Source organism: Prionailurus bengalensis, chromosome B4 (assembly GCF_016509475.1).
Source record: "Prionailurus bengalensis isolate Pbe53 chromosome B4, Fcat_Pben_1.1_paternal_pri, whole genome shotgun sequence".
NCBI classification, from domain to species: domain Eukaryota; kingdom Metazoa; phylum Chordata; class Mammalia; order Carnivora; family Felidae; genus Prionailurus; species Prionailurus bengalensis.
The window spans coordinates 59,462,288-59,481,728 of NC_057358.1; the positions used below are offsets into that span (position 1 = coordinate 59,462,288).

Below are 19,441 nucleotides of genomic sequence, written 5' to 3' on the forward strand. Positions count from 1 at the left end.
GTCCAGACTGTTCCTTTGAACCCTGGACTTCTGTACCCAACTTCATGCATGCCTCAAAGTCACCTCAAGTTCTATTTATCCAAGAACGAACAAATGGTCTTCCTTTCTCTGGGGTCTCAGAGCTAGGCCCCCAATGCACAACACCAGTTCTGCTTATTTATTCAGACCAGAAGCCCAGGGGTGTCCTTTTCCATGCCCTTTTCCTTGGGTGATCACATTTTATAAGGAGCATTATAAATATCCTACACACACACAGAGACGTGCACACATGCATGCGCGCACACACACACAAACACACACACACACACACACACACACACACACAATGTTTTTCTCCAGTGTAGTCATCTTCAATACCATCATCTTTCACAGTTGTTCTTTTGAAAAGAGACACCCCCACTCATATGTCCTTTCACATCTTTCTTTCATTTACTTCTATCTGAAATTCTGTGCCCAATCTTTAATGAAGAAACTTCTACTCAATCTTTAATATATTTTTTTGGCAACTGTCTGTAAAATCCATCCTGAAACTCCCCGGGCACAGTTAATTGCTGTTTTCTCTACATTTCCTTCGCCCTTTGTTTATGCACTTATTACACAGAATTATCTTCTGTATGTGATGGAGAGTAAGTGATCTGCTAACAAATTACTAAAGTTGTGTATTTGAGGTGAAATACCTCCTCATTGCTGGGAAACCAGTAAAAATCCAACCTCAAATGATAGCTGCCATCTCTCACACAGGTATTAACTGGACCCTTCCTCTGACCCACCCAGCCCACCTACTATTCCTACCTCTTCTAATCCTGTAGCTTTGTACTGTGACTTCTGGGACCTTCCTCAGAACCTAAGTGGTTTGGTGATAAATTTGTATCAACTTCCTCAGCTTCCTGACTTGGCCAGCCTCTCTGTCTCTAAGTACCTGATGCAATAAAGAATGTTTCTGCTTCTGGTCCAGCTCATGGGTTCTACCAGGGTCAAGTCTCCCACCAAGGCTGCAGTATTATTCATGTCTATAAACGTGAGCAAGAGATCCATCCTGTGATATGAGGTAATAATGCTCATTATGCCAAATGTTTGGCAATAGGAAACAACAAGGTGTAGTGATAATATACCCTGAGAGTTAATAGCAGTGTTACCCATCATGCATTCTGCTGAAAACTAAAAAAATACCTGCCAAAGTGAATAAATGTATGAATGTAAATTACAAGTGACAAGCGTCAACTACTCTGCTCACTTCTGCCTGATTAGCTCTGCCAACTAGTGTCAAAATGATACCATAGCTAGTAAATGACAGCCAGATGGGTCTCACAACACATAATGATAAGTCCATGTTGACCTCCACCTTCTGAGTTGCCACCAGCTATTAAATAATGTTTCATTTAGGGGGTAGGGCATCAATTGCTGCGTACTGAAAATGGAAACTGCTATAAATCATTCCAAGTTTATGCTATCAATATGAAAACTTTATAGCGCCTTCCATACTTTTGAACACTGTCTTACACAGAGATCTCTTTTAATTAGCCGTTTAGAGTTTTTATCGAGCATGCTTTTCTTGAATGATACTTCTATTATAATAATCTTTTCATGAAAACACCACTGCTCTGCAATGATTGCTTCTATGACCAAAGTAAAACAAAAGTCACATTAATTACAAAAGAAAATTTAGATATAGTTCTGGCCAAAAACTAAAGACTGCTTTATCTGCCAAAATCAAAGACTGCTTTGAAAGATATGCACCTCGATTTCTTATAGATGACTCTTCACATCTTATCCTTTGATATATACTTTTCCAGTTTATATTTTTCAATTCTGCTTCATTGTTCTAGGAAACAATTATGAAAATGTCCTGAAATAGAAAGTGAACATATATTTTCACAGTTGATCCCTTTCAAGAAATAATTGATGGTTACCTCAATCTGTGCAGTGTGATTGGCATAATATTTTAACGCTTCATCCCCATCATCTGGATCTGATCCTGGTTTGAGCATCTGTTGTAAGAGTTTGTTGTGACGGGCCAACTAGAGGGAAAGAGAAGGGAAAAGGATTTAGGTCTCTTTTTCCCCCTTTCCTGGGATTAAACTTTGAAATTACTTTGTCCACTTGTACACATAGCTTCACAGTTCTGGGGTTAACGGTGATTAATTACACTTCTGTAAGGCATGTCCATTGGAAAGCTATAAATAATGAAACTATAAGGATCAGCTGTTATTACCATATCAATTTTACATTTTTTTGTTTGGCAATATATATGTTCCTCTCATGAGAAGACTGTGTCTCTCCCAGAGTAGGTGTTCACTTACTATCTGTTGATTAAATTTATATCTTAGATAAATGTATAATTGAGCCAGGAAGAAGAAACACCCGCAGAGATATATAACTGATACTCCCTATAATAGATTTAAAATACATGCATATCTAAAACAACTTGATCAGCAGTGCGATACTTCAGTAGGTAACAGTACCAATATAAATGGCAGCTTATATATACACAAATAAATAGGTATTTATATTTCAGAGGAATTTCTCTTATGGAATCTAATCAAAGCTCTCTACATTAGCAGTTTGTACTAAAGTCCTATGCTTCTGAATATTCATATGTCAGAATTCATACTTTTCTCAGTTTTATTAGGAGTGGAAATGGCATTTACAGAATAAAAATTTCACCACAAATTGTCTTAAACTTCTGTTGATAGAAGTAATCTTTCTCTCCCATTTGAATGTCTATGACATTTGTTGCCAGTTCTCTCACGTTGTAAATAACTAATACATGACGCCTTCACATATCACTTTTATGGCTGTCTTGAACAATTCCTGAAACCCTGCAATGTCTTTAACCTTTCAGGTATTCTACTTATGTCTCAAGTTTCCTGAGGGCTTCTAGTAAAAAGAATCCACATATAATTCTTATTCCTGGCACCATTCCTATCTCTTACCCTGTGCCAGCCACTAATCCTAAACACTTAAGTGCATGGTCTCATTTGATCCTTCTAGGAAATCCTAAAGTAGGCACTCGTATTATCCCCATTTTACAGATAAGGAAACTGAGGCACAGAGCATTTAAGGGAGTTGCCCATGATAATGTCTCTAGAAAATGATAGAGCCAGTATTGAACTCAAGCAATATGGTTTCATAGTATTCTTATCAACTTACAGAGCAATAAATAAGTCTTTGTACTATTCTTAAGATGTTAACTCAAATTGTGATTATTAAGAATGGAGATAAATTTTAAACAATAATCCAGGACCTATAAAACCTCATAAACATTATACTTGTAAGTGGTAACGTGGTAAATTAAATATTCATTCCATTGATGCTGCTCTAAAGCAAATCATTTCCAAAGCTATTATTTTAGATTGGCTTTCAGGGATATTTATAATTCACTCAAGAAAACCATTTACATTTCATTCTTGACTAAATGTGAATTATACAGATTTTTATTACAAACTGTAGTCATGAAATTTGTTGTGACTTATAGGTGCTTCTAAAATTCTAAATATGTTTCAAAGGATAGAATTATTATAATCATTTAGGCACATTAGCATATGTTTTAAGAAGTTTGTTGACAGTAAAATTGGCATGACTTGTTTACCGTTTGCATCTAGGGCATGAAGGAGTTAGGATGGACCCCAACGGTATAGACCTGAGCAACTGAAGGCTTAGAAATTCCAGTAACTAAGGAAAAATGCAGAAGGAGCATATTTAGGGAGAGAAAATCAAGATCTTAATTTTGGACACATGAAACTTTATATATCATGCAAAAGGAGACGATGAGCAGGCTGTTGGATGGACGTGTTTATCAAGAGTTCTGTGCAGAGTTCGGGAATGGAACTATGTACTGAGGTATCATCAGTATATGTGTCATACTTAAAATCATGAGCCTAATGAGATGACCTAAAAGTGAGCTCAGACAGAGAAAAGAGATCCAAAGAACACCAATAGAATTTAGGAAGAGGAGGGGAATCAGAAAAGAAGACTGAGAAATTTGCGCCAGGGAGGTTGGAACAAAACCAGTGAAATCAGGGGTCCTGGCAGCCAAATGAAGAAAGAACTTCAGGATGGAGGGAGTGATCATTTGTGTCAAAAGTTGATGACAGTTGAATCAAATGATGACCAGGAAGTGACAGTTAAAAGTCACTGATAACCTCGACAGCAACAGTTTCAGAGAATGGTGGACACCAAAGCCTAATGTAATAAGTTGCAGTAAGAATGCGTGGATAAGAAGTATAAACAATGAGTATAGGCAACTCTTGAAAAGCACCACTATAAGGGGGAGCCAAGAGACAGGGTGGTAGCTAGACAAATGGATAAGGCAAAAGGGAGGTATTTTTAAAGATGAGAATTGTAACATCATGTTCGTTTAATTTTGAGAGAGCTGGAACGTTTGCTAAAGCAACATCTTGACTAGGTGAGAATGGAATAATCTAAGATGTAAGTGGAAGGTTTTTGCCTTAGATAGAAACAAATTCAACCATACTGACAGCAGAGCTATGGGCGCAGATTCAGGAGGGTGTTAGTTTTGATGATGGGAACACAGAAAAGTTTTGGGTTTTTTCCTGGTTACTTTTATTTTCTCAGTGTAGTAGGAAGCTGATAATGAGGATGAGAAAGGAGGTGTTGGAAATTTGAGGAAGAGAAGATATGAGATGGTGAGCTAGGGAAAGTGAACACACTTGGAAAATGTAGTAGGATTGTCAGGAAGTCCTAAGAGCTCCCTTTCTGTGATGGTGAAAGCGAGGTCAGTAAGCATGTTTGTGTGTTTTTCTCCAGTGAGGTTCAGCTGTCTGGGTCCAGGCATAAGTAGACAGAATTGTAAATAATGGGATTTGTGGTGTTTCAGGACAAGGTCAACAACACACCAAAAAGAGATATGTGGAAATTAAGAGTCCATGCTAGGACTTTCAATGGGCCCATGGAAGCTAAGCTGAATTACAAAGGTAATGAAGCCAAGAGGGACAATGAAAAGGTGGTAGGATCAATGAATTGTAGCTTCTAATGTCTTTTAAAAAATGTGTTGCAGTTGAAGTGCTAGAAGAAAGTACTAGTTAGAAAAGGCAAGCCAGACTGAGATACTTAAAGTGGAACTCACTGATGGGGGGCAGGGAGCAGTGACTAGTAATGATCAGGTTTTAGGTGTAACCATGTATCTATCATCTGATCTCCATCACCACACTGCCCTGAGCCACCATCTTCTCTCACCCGGAATATTGCAATAGCCTTTAACTGGTCTCCCTGAGTCATCCTGGTCTCCCAGAGTTTAGCCTTAACCCAGGAGCCAGAGTCATCTTTTTGGTACAATCATGCCTCTTCGACTCAAAACCCTCCAATGGCTGCCATCTCAGTTAGAGTTAGAGCCAAGTCTTCACCATGGCCAACGAGGCCAATAGAATCTGGCCTTGTTACACCTTTCGCATTACTGTTCTGGTACCTCCCCAACATCCCAGCCCTTCGGGGCTCCTGACTGTTCCTTCAACCTGAGAAGCGTGTATCCATCTCAAGGCTTTGTAGGTGTTCCCTTTCTGGATCCTCTTCCTCTAGACACCTGCATGGTTTGCTTCCTCACCTTCTTCAGGACTCCTTTCAAATACTGGCTTATCAATAAACATGCTTTGAATAATGAACTCGTCCATCTTTCCTAATACATCCAACAACATTTCCTCCTTTATTTTTCCCCATAGCATACTATGGTCTGACATACCATATTTTATTATCAATCTCTTCATTAACTATCCCTGCCACAACAGAGTAAGCTTATGTTCTTAGAGAACAGAGATCTTCATCCATTTTGTTCACTGTTATATTTCCAAGGCTTAGAACAGTGTCTGGCACATAGTAGATATTCAATACATATTTGTTTAATAAATTAAATATAAATATCAGAACTCTTAAATCATAAACAAAGGATAGCTTTCCAATGTAAGACATTAATTTGAATAATTTCTTATAAATTTATTTATTAAAAACTTTTACTTCTTTATAGTTACTTTATAGTGTTAAAATTAACATAATGATTTTAAGAAATCAACAATGCCATTTTATGTGATATAATGAATAGTACAAATCTATACAGATAATTTTCATTTAGTATGTACTACTTAACAGAAACAGCAGGACTTCTCTCTTTCCTGCAGTGTTAATGAGATGATTCTACATTTTCTTGTTTTATTGAAGATAATGGCACTCTCAAAGACACTTAAAAAAAATAAGATGTGGAGGCCTCTCTCACATGTTCAAACATTTAAAATAAAATTTATTCATAATTATATATGTAATCTACACATATATTGGAAAATTAAAAATATAGAATAAGAAAAAACAAAATAGAAATACCTGCACCATTTTTTTGCTGCCTGGATATCTTTTACATTATTTTGTGACTGAGAACCTTTCCTGACTAAGTAGCCTAGTTTGTTCTTGCTTGTTCTGTGTTCAGATGGTGCCCTGTAACATACCTAGATAGCAAAATTTCTCATATTGTATCTTAGTTAATATTATGTCTCTCCAAGGAAAAGGACCTTGTCTTGACCTCTACATTCTCAGAGCCAAAAACAGAACTTGGTACACCAAACAGACACAATAGATATTTGCTAAAGAAACAAGTTAGTGAATAACATTCATTATGTATTTATTGGGCAAAAACTCTTAAATCTCAATGAATTATCTCTCTGTTTCCTCCTTGATAAAATACAAAGGCCAAAGAAATATAGTTAGACATCAGATGATGGTAGAATTCCCAGGGTTTGTGGAAATAAAATATTTTAATATTCTGTTCTTATTTCATAGTTAATTCATGTACTTATACCTCTTCTGCTGTATTGTAAGCTATTTGGAGAAGAAGGACCTGAATACTCAATAAATGTGGGCTTGAACCCTGTGAAGCAAGGATAGCATCCCTATTATATAAACAAAATACAAAAGTAAATAATATCTCAATGATTCTAAAACATGTGAAAATAACTGGTATCGATACAGAGCTCTCTGGTCCAAGTTTACGGTGTACTAGAAGCACAGTATAAATTCTCAGAGACCAATTAACATATGCTCAATAGTTTTGGGTTTTTTTTTTAAAGATTTAGTCCCCTCTATATGCACTCCTATTAAAAATGTTACCCAGAATGACCATGCTGCCAATCACAAACATCAGTATTTTCTTAGTGATGGGCTCTTTAGCCAATTTTCTTTACCATTCCCTGCCACATACTTTTTTATATGACACGAATAAAGAAAAACAACCCCAGAATTCAAAGAAGCAACAGCATCATTTAATATCATGTGCTTTGGAAACCAAATGTGAAAAAAAAAAAACACGGTAAGTTTCTAGACAAGTATAGCACATCTGTGGAGATCCATCACAATGAGAAATGTAATTTAAATCTTAATTAAAAACCTGAAAAGAGTTAATGAAGACATACAAGGACAGTCATCTTATGATATATAACTTTAGCTCACAGAGACCCTCACAACAGTATTTGAAATTACCTGATGTCACTCTACAACATGGTCTGGAAAACCAACCATCCATCAATGTTACTAATAATGAGAATCTGAACATGGGCATCATCACTGAATACTAAAAAGGAATAATGTTATAGTTAGAAAATCTCTGGGACCTAGAAATACTTACAATCCACAACAGTCTTTATTAGGTGAAATTGTAGCAATCGTTATATACATGGCGTGGACATGATGCCTACATTCGCCATACCTGCTTGGTAAATGGTGATGAAAGAATTTTACCAATAAAAAACTCTTATTAGCTCATTACTACAAATGGAAAAACTAGCCTGAGATAATTTATCCCTTTCATAATATTAAAGTTTTAAAAAATGCAATGTAATACATGGGCAGATATATGCATATATGTATCAGGGAGAAAGAAATCAAAACACTGGCAGTTAGCCTTATAAAAGAATAAAGACATAACTCCCACAAGGAAAGACTCCCTTGAAAGCATAGAGATGTTTCATTATGTGTTGGGGGGGGAAGGAAAATCATGCACTTCATTACTAGTCATGACATATTTGCAATTTAAGTACATATACAACTTTAAACAGGAATAAAAATTTGTGCATATACATAAAATACATACACACTCATAAGTACCATATACACAACCATATACACAAACATATATAACCCACAGCTAAGTCTTTAAGTAACACTGTGCAGCTTTTTTAAATCCAAGATTAGGGAATAAAGATGACAGATTTAGGCTTTTTATTTTTAGCAGCATCCCTTATTAAACCATTCACATTTATCTTCCTATCATTAGAATTCTGATTCATTTCAGTTTGGGTCCAAATAAGGATGGAGTAAAAAAAAAAAATCAAGCAATTGCACTTGAATGATATTCAACAATAATTATTCTTTGGCACTTCTCATGTGATTTTTTTCATGCGAGTTCCACTTGTATTAATTGGTAAAACTGACAGAGCAACTGCCTTTCCAAAGATCACAAAGTGCGCTGGAGCCTGAAGTCAGAATAATTGGCTTGTACGTTTACGTTAATAATTGTACAATGCTTTTACAGCAAACACTCTTCCTGTTAGAAGCAGAGAGAAATCAGCAGGAGAATATAAACTAAGGTGTTTACCTTTTCTAACATGCTTAAAATACACAAACCTGTTTTCAAAACATGTATCTTTCTCTGATTTGGTGTTTCTTTTATGTAGAAAGCAAAAAACACTACTGTGGGATTATAGAGATAAGTAAGACTTATTCTCTTTCTTTAAGCAATCTACTTTCTAGTTGGAGGAATGAAAATAATTATAGAAATGTAATTAATATGAAGGAAAATATGGGCAGGAATGCAAGAGATCACATTTGGTGGTAGCACTAGGAAAAGAATCATGTAAAAAATGCATCTGATAAAGGTTTTAAAGAATGGATAAAATGTCCATAGGCAGGAAGGGGGAGGTGAGGATGTCATGAGGAAGCCATTCTTAGGGGAGATGGGGACCTGCATGAAGAAAGTCACAGAAGATGGGTAGAGAGAGACAGGTCTGGAAGGTGCAATCATACTAAATACCCATGTAGGAGTTTGAGCAGAGAATACTATCGAAGGGTGAACTGTGTCCACCAAAAAGACATACTCAAGTCCTAACCTCCAATAGCTGTGAGTGTGATCTTACTTGAATATAGGGTCTTTGCAGATGTATTCAGTTAAGATGAGGTCATACTGGATGAAGGTGGGTCCTAATGCAAAGACTAGTGTCCTTGTAAGAAGAGGGAAATTTGGACACAGACACAGACACATAGGGAGAATGCCATGTAATAACAGGAGACAAGGACTGATACAAGGCCAACAGCACCAAGGGTTGCTGTTACCAGCAGAAGCAAAGAAGACGCAGGTGAGGACCCTACCTTAGAGCTTTCAGGGAAAGCATGGCTCTGCCAATACCTTCATTTAGGACTTGCAGCCCCCAGAACTGGAAGTGAATAAATGTCTGCCATTTTAGACTATCAGAATTGTGGTAATTGGGGGCCCCTGGGTGGCTCCATCGGTTAAGCGTCCGACTCTTGGTTTCAGCTCAGGTCATGATCTCACAGCTTCGTGGGTTCAAGCCCCACATTGGGCTCAGTGCTGGCAGCACGGAGCCTGCTTGGGATTCTCTCTCTCTCTCCCTCTCTAGCTGCCCTTCCTCCACTCGTGCTGTCTGTGTCTCTCTCAAAATAAATAAACAAACTTAAAAAAAATTCAAAATTGTGGTAATTTGGTACAGCAGCCCTAGCATGCTGTATCAGTCTGTTTGGGATGCTAAACAGAAATACCAGGGCCTGGATGGCTTATATATCATACAGATTTACTTCTCACACTTCTAGAGGCTGGGAAGTTGAAGGGAAAAAGCACCAGCAGATTTGGTGTCTGGGGAGAGCTCACTTCCTCATAGACAGGCGTCTTTTCACTAAAGCCTCATTGGTGGAAAGGGCAAGGGATCTTTCAGGTCTCTGGTATAAGGGCACTAATCCCATTCATGAGGGCTCTACCACCATGACCTAATCACCTCTCAAAGGCAAAAATTCCAAACACCATTGCACTGGACGTTGGGATTCAATATATGAATTTGGGGGTGGTGGGTGGCACAAACATTCAATCTATAGCAGAAGCTAATACAAATACAAGCCATTAAGGAATTTTTCTCTTAATTTTGACATGATAAACTAAGATCTTCTTATTCTTTTCCCCTTCTATTAGAAAAAGAATTGGGGGATAGAGAGAAACCATTTGAGAATGGTGCCAACAGTCCAGAGCTGCTCTCAGTACTACAAAATCTCTTATAAAGAAAATAACCCAAAGAAGAAATAACTGTCCCTCTAGAACATTGATACCAGGATTATGATTGTGTTCGGAGTAGGGTCAAACTCATGTTAAGAAGAAAAGGCTTTCTCACATGAGACTGAACTGTGTGAGACTGAACTGAGCAAGAAAATATTCACTGTGGCTGGGGTATGTGCACTTAGACCCTTTGTAAGCATATAAACTTCTGGCATTTCTAAAAGAGAGGATCACTTGCTCTCTACTTCAATCAGTAAATCAAGGCTGAAGGAACCCCCCCCCCCAGTAATTTTCAAATTAAATCTGAGGTTAAATAGTGAAAGATGCAGAAATGGTGGCATTTCCAGAAGGGTGAGCACATTAGAGAGTTGGGGGTGAGGGGAGAAAATGTGGACGAGTATTACAGACATGGGTTTGATATTATGTATACAATATCTATATAGTATTATAGAAAAGGCTATGGGAAGCAGACGAAAGTACTGATTCTCCACCAAAGAGTGTAAAGAAATGGATTAGCTGGAAAACCTGTCTTTCTTAAAGTTAATGCTAGTTCTTTTTTCTCCTTCCCAGACTTTCTTGTTCCCTAGTCAAGCATGGTTGTCCATAATGTCTTGCAGAATTTGGATTTTAACTAGAGGGGAAAGAGAAAGACCTAATGTTTATTTTTCTGGACTTTCAAAAGAATCTGAAGAGCATGCCTCAGGGGCGCCTGGGTGGGCCAGTCAATTAACCATCTCGATTTCAGCTCAGGTCATGATCTTGTGGTTCGTGAGATGGAGCCCTGCATCGGGCTCTGTTCTGATAGCCTGGAGCCTGCCTGGGATTCTCTCTCTCCCTCTCTCTCTCTCTCTCTCTCTCTCTGCCTCTCCCCTGCTCTTGCACACACACATTCTCTCTCTCTCTCTCAAAATAAATTAATAAAGTTTAAAACACACACACACAAAAAAAACAGAGAATGCCTCAAAGAAAGCATGGCCAAGAGGAAAGCATAGCAATGGAGAGGAAGGTGAACAGAGGGAGTGTCACTCTGGGAAATACAAATCAGTAAGCCTGGGAAAGAGACGACACAAACCCCTGAGCACCTTGAGAGGCAGTTGTGGAGGACGGGTGGACTGCCAGACCAATGACCTCAGACACAAAGGAAAGCATGAGATCTCAGGACTGTTTCCTAATACCTACAACCATAGGGAAGTAATGACCTGGTTCCTTCCCTCCTCCTACAGGACTAAAGGAGCCTAGAATGCCAACATTACTCTATACTTTATCAAAGGAGTTGATAAAGGAGCATGTTTATAAAAGGAGTTATAAAAAAATATATAGGTTTTATTCATCCAATATCCAAAATAAATTCTTTACGGTTCTTAGAAAAGTTTATTTTTTCCATTGTGGCCAAACTAAGACAAAGATGGACAAAATGACAAGAAATTCACCAAAACCAACCAACCAAACGGACAACCCCTGCCCCCCCCCCCAAAAAAAACGCTCAATTTTCAGATGGTCTGGACTCCTATTCATTAGGGTCTGTCTAAAATCACAGTAAAATCAATAAAAGACCTTTCATTATTATAATGAAGATATGCTTGATAGCTCAAACTTCAAAGCAAGGCAAAGTAGGAAAGAAAAACCCCGGACATAAATGACCCACCAGCAACAATGCATTTTTAAATGATTTAAGGTAGTAGGTTATATTTGCACTATGGTTTTGACATAAAGCATTCAAAGTGTTGCTATGAAAACTCCAGCTTTCCTAGTGATTGCTGAATTTCATCCTAATGGAGTGGTTCTCAAAATGTGGTTCCTGAACCAGCTGCATCAGCATCACCTGGGAACTCCTCAGAAACCCAAATTCCTAGGTACTGCCTCAGGGCCCTTTAGAATCCGAAACTCTGTGGGTGGGGCCCAGCAACCACTTTAGCAAGCCCGCACCGGGTGATTTCAATCCTGACTACATTTAAGAACCACTGTCCTCTTGGAGAGGAAATTTTACCACCAGGACCAATTTAAATACTGGACAGGAATCCACTTTCCATTTAAATCTAAAACTAAAGAAGGAACAGTTTTTAAAGGAGTTTTTTTTTTCCCTTCCCTACAAGAAAAATGTAAACAATATTAGATACTCTTAATAACAGTAATTTCCTGAACAATTTTTTTTTCAATTGTAACTGAGATCAGACATATGAAAAGTATTGCATTTAGCTTTTAAAAATTGGTCATTTATCTACTGTATGATTTCACTCATATGTAGAATTGAAGCAACGAAACAGATGAACGTAAGGAAATGAAAGGGAAAAAAAAAGAGAGGGAGGCAAACCATAAACTCTTAAGGATAGAGAATAAATTGAGGGTTGATGGAGGGGTGCTGGGTAGGGGGATGGGCTAAATGGGTGATGGGCATTAAGGAGGGCACTTGTGATGAGCACTGGGTGTTATATGTAAGTGATGAATTGATAAATTCTACTCCTGAAAACCAATGTTATACTATATGTTAACTAACTGGAATTTAAATAAAAACTTGAAAGAAAAATAAATTATAAGTAAATAAATAAATAAATAAATAAGTAAATAAGTAAAAAACCAAGCAAATAAATAAATATTGGTCATTTATCACTCATAGCTTTAATTTCTGAGGTCATTTTACACTTTTAAAAATATTTCTGTACTAGAACCCCATTCAAGTAAAAAAAATTGCTAATAAGGAGCTTTATATAATATTTATCAAAATATATAGTACACATATTAGTTTATAAAATTAGTTTCTATGCTTATTTTCATGAAAAGAGTAGATGAACAAAATTACCTTCTAAAACAAACTTTTCCCCTACAATTACTTAAGTCAAACTTATTCTTGAGTTTGATTTTGCTCAACCAGAACAGGTCATACTTTCTTTTACTTCAATACTTCAAAAGCTATATATATTAGAATTTTATAAAAAAAACTTTTCATTTTTAGAAAAAAATACCTGTCATTTTATATTTTTCATGCAAAATTTAATGAAGTATCATGCTTAATTGCTTCTGATATCATAGTAAGAATATACATCAATATTTTCTGAATGACTAAAACTACATGAAAAAGACTACATGAAAATAGTAAGTAGGTCATCTTATCTGAAATCAGTATTTCACAAAAATATTCTACATTAATCATTGTTGTAGTGTCCTATTCAAAACGGATAAAATATTTGGGGGTGAGAAGCAAAAAACGAAACCAATTCTCCATGTTTCATGTGATTATACAAAACACAAATAAATATTAATAAAAAGAGAAAGTAGCAACTAATCTCTAGGAAACCCCCAAATGATGTACACTTGTAGTTTTTATTTTTGTTCCGTAGAATTGATGAAAGACAGATGTTCATCCAGACTCTATTTCTTTCTGATGATCATAAAGATAAGTCTTCGAAATTTCTGGGTCTTACTATTCTTATAAGGAAGTAATGTATTTATTTCTTCAGATCCAGAGATGAGAGGATAAGACTACTTTAGTAGCTCCATCAAGCATTTACAAATCAGTGTGTTGGATATTTCCCATCCGCGTTCCCTCCTGAGTGATTTTTCAAATGTGATCTGGATAGGAACAGCAGAACACAAGGATCCTTCTCTGTGACAATTCAGATGATGATATGCGAGTGTGAAATGCTATTTATTTGATTTTAGTGTGTCTCCCTCACCTAAACTATAAGTTTCAGGATGACAGGAATTTTGTGTTCACTGTTGTATCCCATGCCTCCAGAATAGTGTCCAGTACCGAACAGGTCCTTAATAAATATTTATTGAATGGATGGATGGCATAGAATGTTCCTGTCTGTCCAATTTTTAATGGTATATGTTTCTAATTTTGCAGAGGAGATTGATTTTTACGAAATGTTGAATTACAATTTGTAAATGTGAAAGATATTTTAGTTCTTATTTATGGAATAAAATGATTAGTCATTTACTTACAACATAAAGAAAATAAGAATTATACTGTCCCTTATCTCTTCAAAAGCATTCTAATTCTTTCACTGTTTCTAGTGGTTCTTTTTTTCCAAGGCAAGCACAAAGAGGTGAAAAGAAGCATCTTTTTGAGACCTCTGACCATATCAAAATAGGTCTTGTGGTTGACTGAAAAAAACATTAGGGTCCTCGCTCTCAAAGCAATTGTTGGAGAGAGTGGTCTTATCATTCACACTGAGGGATTACCTCTGGTTCTGCCACTGACCTTTCATGGGAACACGTACAAATCACTTGACCTTTTTATGTCTAATTTACCTAGCTGTGAGAAAACAGTAATACCTACACTATTGTATCAAAGAGAATTACTGGAGGATCTGTGTTCTTAATGTTCCTTATGCTCCTGGACCGATGAGGCTTTAGTGAAGAGCACAGTATTACTCATTACTCTCCCCTATGATACACCTATTCTAAGAATGAGTCAATTGCTTTTCTGTTGCTCATAGACATGACAAAGCCACTTTCAAGTGGGTTAATTAAAGGCTTGGAATGATAATGATGAGTTCCACAACAGTTCTCACACTGCCAGTGTGCTCAGGAATCCAATCTGAAGTGCGCAAATTAGCCAGATGTAAAATCGGGGGTGGGGGAGGGGTGGGGGGTGGAATGTGGGGAATTGAGAAGAAGCCCTACAAGATAATTTTCAGGAACTTTAAGCTCAATTGCTTGAAAGCATTTCAACCTCAGGTTGTTATAGCTTTCTATTTCCAAGTTACATCAGACTGAGAACTATCATGCGAGTGCTGCCTCGATGTTTAACTGTCTAATCAACAGCTGCTTAAAAAAAAGGTCAGCTTTTGTTAGAGTGGTTCTCAAAAGTGAGAGAATTATTGCTCAAGTGAACTTCTGCATTTCAAAGGCAAACCTAATAAAGGAGGAAATGAGGTGGCAAGGTGAATTTCAACTCTAAGTAAGGATACAGATCACTTGAATCAAAGTGAAAAGAGACAAAGAATTTTGAACAGATGTATTTTGTTACTTGTTCATTCTGTGACATCCAACACCCTTTTAAATGCTATCTAGTCATTCAGAAGTTAAATTGCCCAGGTTGTAAATGAAAATACAAAGGAGGGCATGAAAAGAAGGGAGGAAATACAATTTAGAGACAAACTCATTTAGGAAATCCTGTTCTCTTTTCTCAGAAAATTATACAGCTAGCTGGTAGAAAAGACATTTAAGGGTACAGGTATTGATCACAAACATAGATGCTATAGACAGTTACTGCCTGTGTTATAAGCTTCTTTGGTACTATATGATGAGGTCACGAATTATCTATAAATGGAACATAAAATTGTTAGATCCATAAAGCATGTTATATGCAATTTTTATACAACAAAGGACTCATAATCCCAATCCAAAATAACAAAAGAAGTTTTCCTTATAACTTAAGCAATCATGAGCAAATACAATGATGGGTGTATGTCTTGTATGCTCGTTCTAAAATAGTTCATGAACCCCTGATGTGTGCCCAGTGATTCCCCAGGAAATGGAGTTATAAAAGTGAACAAGACAGTCAAATCTTCAGCCTTCATGGATTGACTTTCTGGTAATGGAGAAGACACAAACAAATGAGCAAATGCTAAGAAACAAATAAAGCAGAGGACGGGAGTAAGGAGCACCGGGCAATGGAAGTTGCCATTTTATTTTATTTTATTTTATTTTATTTTATTTTATTTTATTTTATTTTATTTTATTTTATTTATTTTTAGGCAGGCCAATGCCCAGCAAGGAGCCCAAGGCAAGGCTCCAACTCATGACCCCAAGATCAAGACGTGAGCTGAGACCAAGAGATGGATGCTTAACCAACTGAGGCACCCCCAGGAAGTTACCATTTTAAATCAAATGATCAGAAGGGTTTAGCAGAAAGTTAAAAGGGAGAAGAAACAGTAAATTCAACAACACAAAGCAATACTTCTTGACTTCAAAGCACAGCCATGAGACCCGTGTGGCTTGAGCAGGTAAGGAGGAAGGTAGCCAGAGAGATGGGTGAAGGGGGAAAAGGGGCCAGGTCATATTGAGAGGCTTTTGAGGCCAATGCCAAGATTTGAGTTTTACTCAGAAATTGGATATTGGGAAGTTATGAGCAGACAGATGACATACTCTATTTAAGGGCTAGTGCTGTCGCTGTGTTAGAGAAGACATAAAGGCAGGCACAGGTGAATGGAAGCAGGGAGAACAGACGCTCATTGCAATAATCCCAGTGAGAGATGGCAGTTTGGGACTAGGTGGTGGTGAGGAATGTGGGCAGATTCTGAAACATATAGTGCAAGAAGAGGGATGATGCCAGAGATGGCTAGGAAGTAGGACTGCATAGTTAGCATCACGGGCTCTGGAGAGACTTGGGTTCAAATTCTTTCTATCCCACTTGTTAATCAAGCATCGTGGACAAAGTAACAGCCTCACTGAGCTTCACTTTCTTCTTCAGCAAAATGAGGTTAATAACAGTGCTTTTTAATATTTACCTATGAGATGATTAGATGAGACACCGCACCTCATACAAAGTAAGATGTTGCTAAATGTGAGCTAACATAATAGAAAGAAGGAAGAGTAATCAGGAACATGACGTTAAAATGTCTCCTAAGTCATGCCAGTGGGTGCATACTCTGTTCTATTGGAAGCTCCTGAAGTGTTTAATGAAGAGACAGACACTTTTGAGAATAATCCCTTTTACTTCCCTGTGGAAAGTGACTGAAAGGAACCTAACCAGAGGCAAAGAAACAAGAGGCTGCTGTTGTCCAGGCAAGAAACGAGGATGGCCAAGAGGAGGAAATGCAGAAAGAGTAAGAAGTGGGGAGGATCCCAGTGACATTCAGGAGGTAGAACTGAGGGCATGTGCTCTCTGGATGGCAGCCATGGAAGGGTCAAGACGAAAGCCAGCTTTCTAGCTTGATAACTGGTTAAAGAACCATGCCACTCACTAGAAAGAGAGCTCACAGTAACTCTCGGGAGGGACAGATGAGGACTTCAAGACTTAGCTTCCCTGTGCCACAGTGGGCTCAGATTGCCACATAGAAGAAAGGAGAATGTCAGGGCCTTCGGAGGAAGCTAGCAAGGGCCTGGCTGCCTGTCACCACCAACACCAAAGCATTGATCTTTTCCTGATATGTGTGTTCAATTTATTGCTTTGGAAAACTTCTCCTCAGTTTGTGTCAATGTGGAACATGTGGGAGTGATCAACTTTAAAAACAAGTTAAAGGGGCACCTGGGTGGCGCAGTCGGTTAAGCGTCCGACTTCAGCCAGGTCACGATCTCGCGGTCCGGGAGTTCGAGCCCCACGTCAGGCTCTGGGCTGATGGCTCAGAGCCTGGAGCCTGTTTCCGATTCTGTGTCTCCCTCTCTCTCTGCCCCTCCCCCGTTCATGCTCTGTCTCTCTCTGTCCCAAAAATAAATAAACGTTGAAAAAAATTTTTAAAAAAATAAAATAAAATAAAATAAAATAAAAACAAGTTAAATATGAGGCACTTCTAGAATCTGTGATGCAGTCAATAAAATTAGGGGCGATGGAGGGGAACAATCGCAAGGAAACCTTGCCCTAATAAATTGTTTTCTGTTAAAACTATAAAGAGGTATGCTGTTTATTCCTTTTGGAGCTCATTTGTGGGCCCTCTTGCAGCATCCATTTAGAGCCTGATGCTGACGCTGTCTGAATTCGAGCCCTACCTTACCCTAATGAGTTTCAGGAGGGTTGATGCGCCTCTCCTTCCTGCCTCCGTCTCAGCAGTCAGAGCGGGAAGGCCTCACTGCAGCTCCCAAGCCCACTGACATTTCATTAGCACTGTTGCTGCGATCCCAGAGCACGTCTTACCAGATGAGAGCCATGAAGCACCACCCAGGGTGGGAACAAGCTAAAACAAATCCCCGTCTGACAGAACAAGATGTGCTTTTGCAAACTGGAACCTGTGAGTATTTCCTATTGGCCCTTTACAGATACTGTTTTTTGGTAAGGCCGCGGAGCTGAAAGGAAAGCAAGGATAAATACGAGGAGCCTTAGGACATCTTGGAGGACGTTTTAAACCAAACACATACCTGCAAACACACACCACTTCTTCTGAAGAGTAACTGTAGTGTATTGAGGGTTATCAATAAAGTTGCTCAGCGGGACAACAGTGAATTGTAATGGCACCATTGTTTATATCTTGTTTTCCCTCCCCTCCATGTTTTAGAACTAATATTTCACTTCTGTTCTGCATAAGATTGGGGTCAGAATGGGACATTTTGGCTGAGGTGCTTTGAATCATTGCTCCTTTGACTCTAATGTACACTTTGGAGTGTATCTACTTTTTAGGTAGTAATCATTCAGCCTCCTCTGTTTGCTGCTGCCCATTTGGGGCCCACAGCACTCAGTGTGGATTGCTCTTGGTAAGACTGTTGGTGACCTGCTGAGTGCCAAATCCTGGAATCAGATTTATGGCTGCACCTTGTGTGTTGAATTCTTTGGTGCCTCCCCTTTGTGAGTCTGTGTCCTACCTCACGTTCATATCCCGTTCTTCAGACCACTCATTCTCAACCCATTTCTGCAGGTTTCTCCTCCTCCTTTCTTTTAAAGTGTGATATTACTCAGAGTTCCATTCTCTTCTTTTTTGAACATTTTAAAAATATTTATTTATTTTTGAGAGAAAGAGTGTGAGCAGGGGAGGGAGAGAGAGGGAGAGAGACACAGAATCCAAAGCAGGCTGCAGGTTCTGAGCTGTCAGCACAGAACCTGATGAGGGGCTCGAACTCACCAATGGTGAGATCGTGACCTGAGCTGAAGTTGGATCTGGTGGAGCTACCCAGATGCCCTCAGGGTTCTGTTCTTGATGGTTTACCCCTCTCTTTCCAGTGGCTCTTCCTGGGAAATCTCAACTACACCCACCATTTCCAACAGTATCTATACTAACGTCTCTGTACATCGATGTTCCAAGCCTGGCTCTCTTTTCTGAGAATCAAGTACATGTAATCAACTGCATGTTGTACACCTCCAACCTAATGTCCCCTAGGTTCTCAGATACCAAAGATCTAGAACCAGGCTTCTCCTCTCCACACTGTACCTCCAAGCCTTTTCTATTTCCAATCTTGTGAAATGCACCGTCATCTACTCACCCACCAACTCTGTACCTGGGAGTTATCCAAGACTCACACATGATTCCCACTCTCCTCATACCTTTCCCACTCATTAAATTGGCCAGGGATGCA

The 19,441-nt window shown here is 38.3% G+C and overlaps 1 protein-coding gene across 2 annotated transcripts in view; it reads right to left on the reverse strand.

The window, feature by feature from the left end:
- Positions 1–19,441, reverse strand: part of ITPR2 (inositol 1,4,5-trisphosphate receptor type 2) — a 508,158-nt gene that overhangs the window by 114,380 nt on the left and 374,337 nt on the right. For both annotated transcript variants that reach the window (XM_043561419.1, XM_043561418.1), the window contains exon 46: positions 1,911–2,018. In XM_043561419.1, the coding sequence (XP_043417354.1) occupies positions 1,911–2,018 (108 nt within the window). The remainder of the gene's footprint in view (positions 1–1,910; positions 2,019–19,441) is intronic.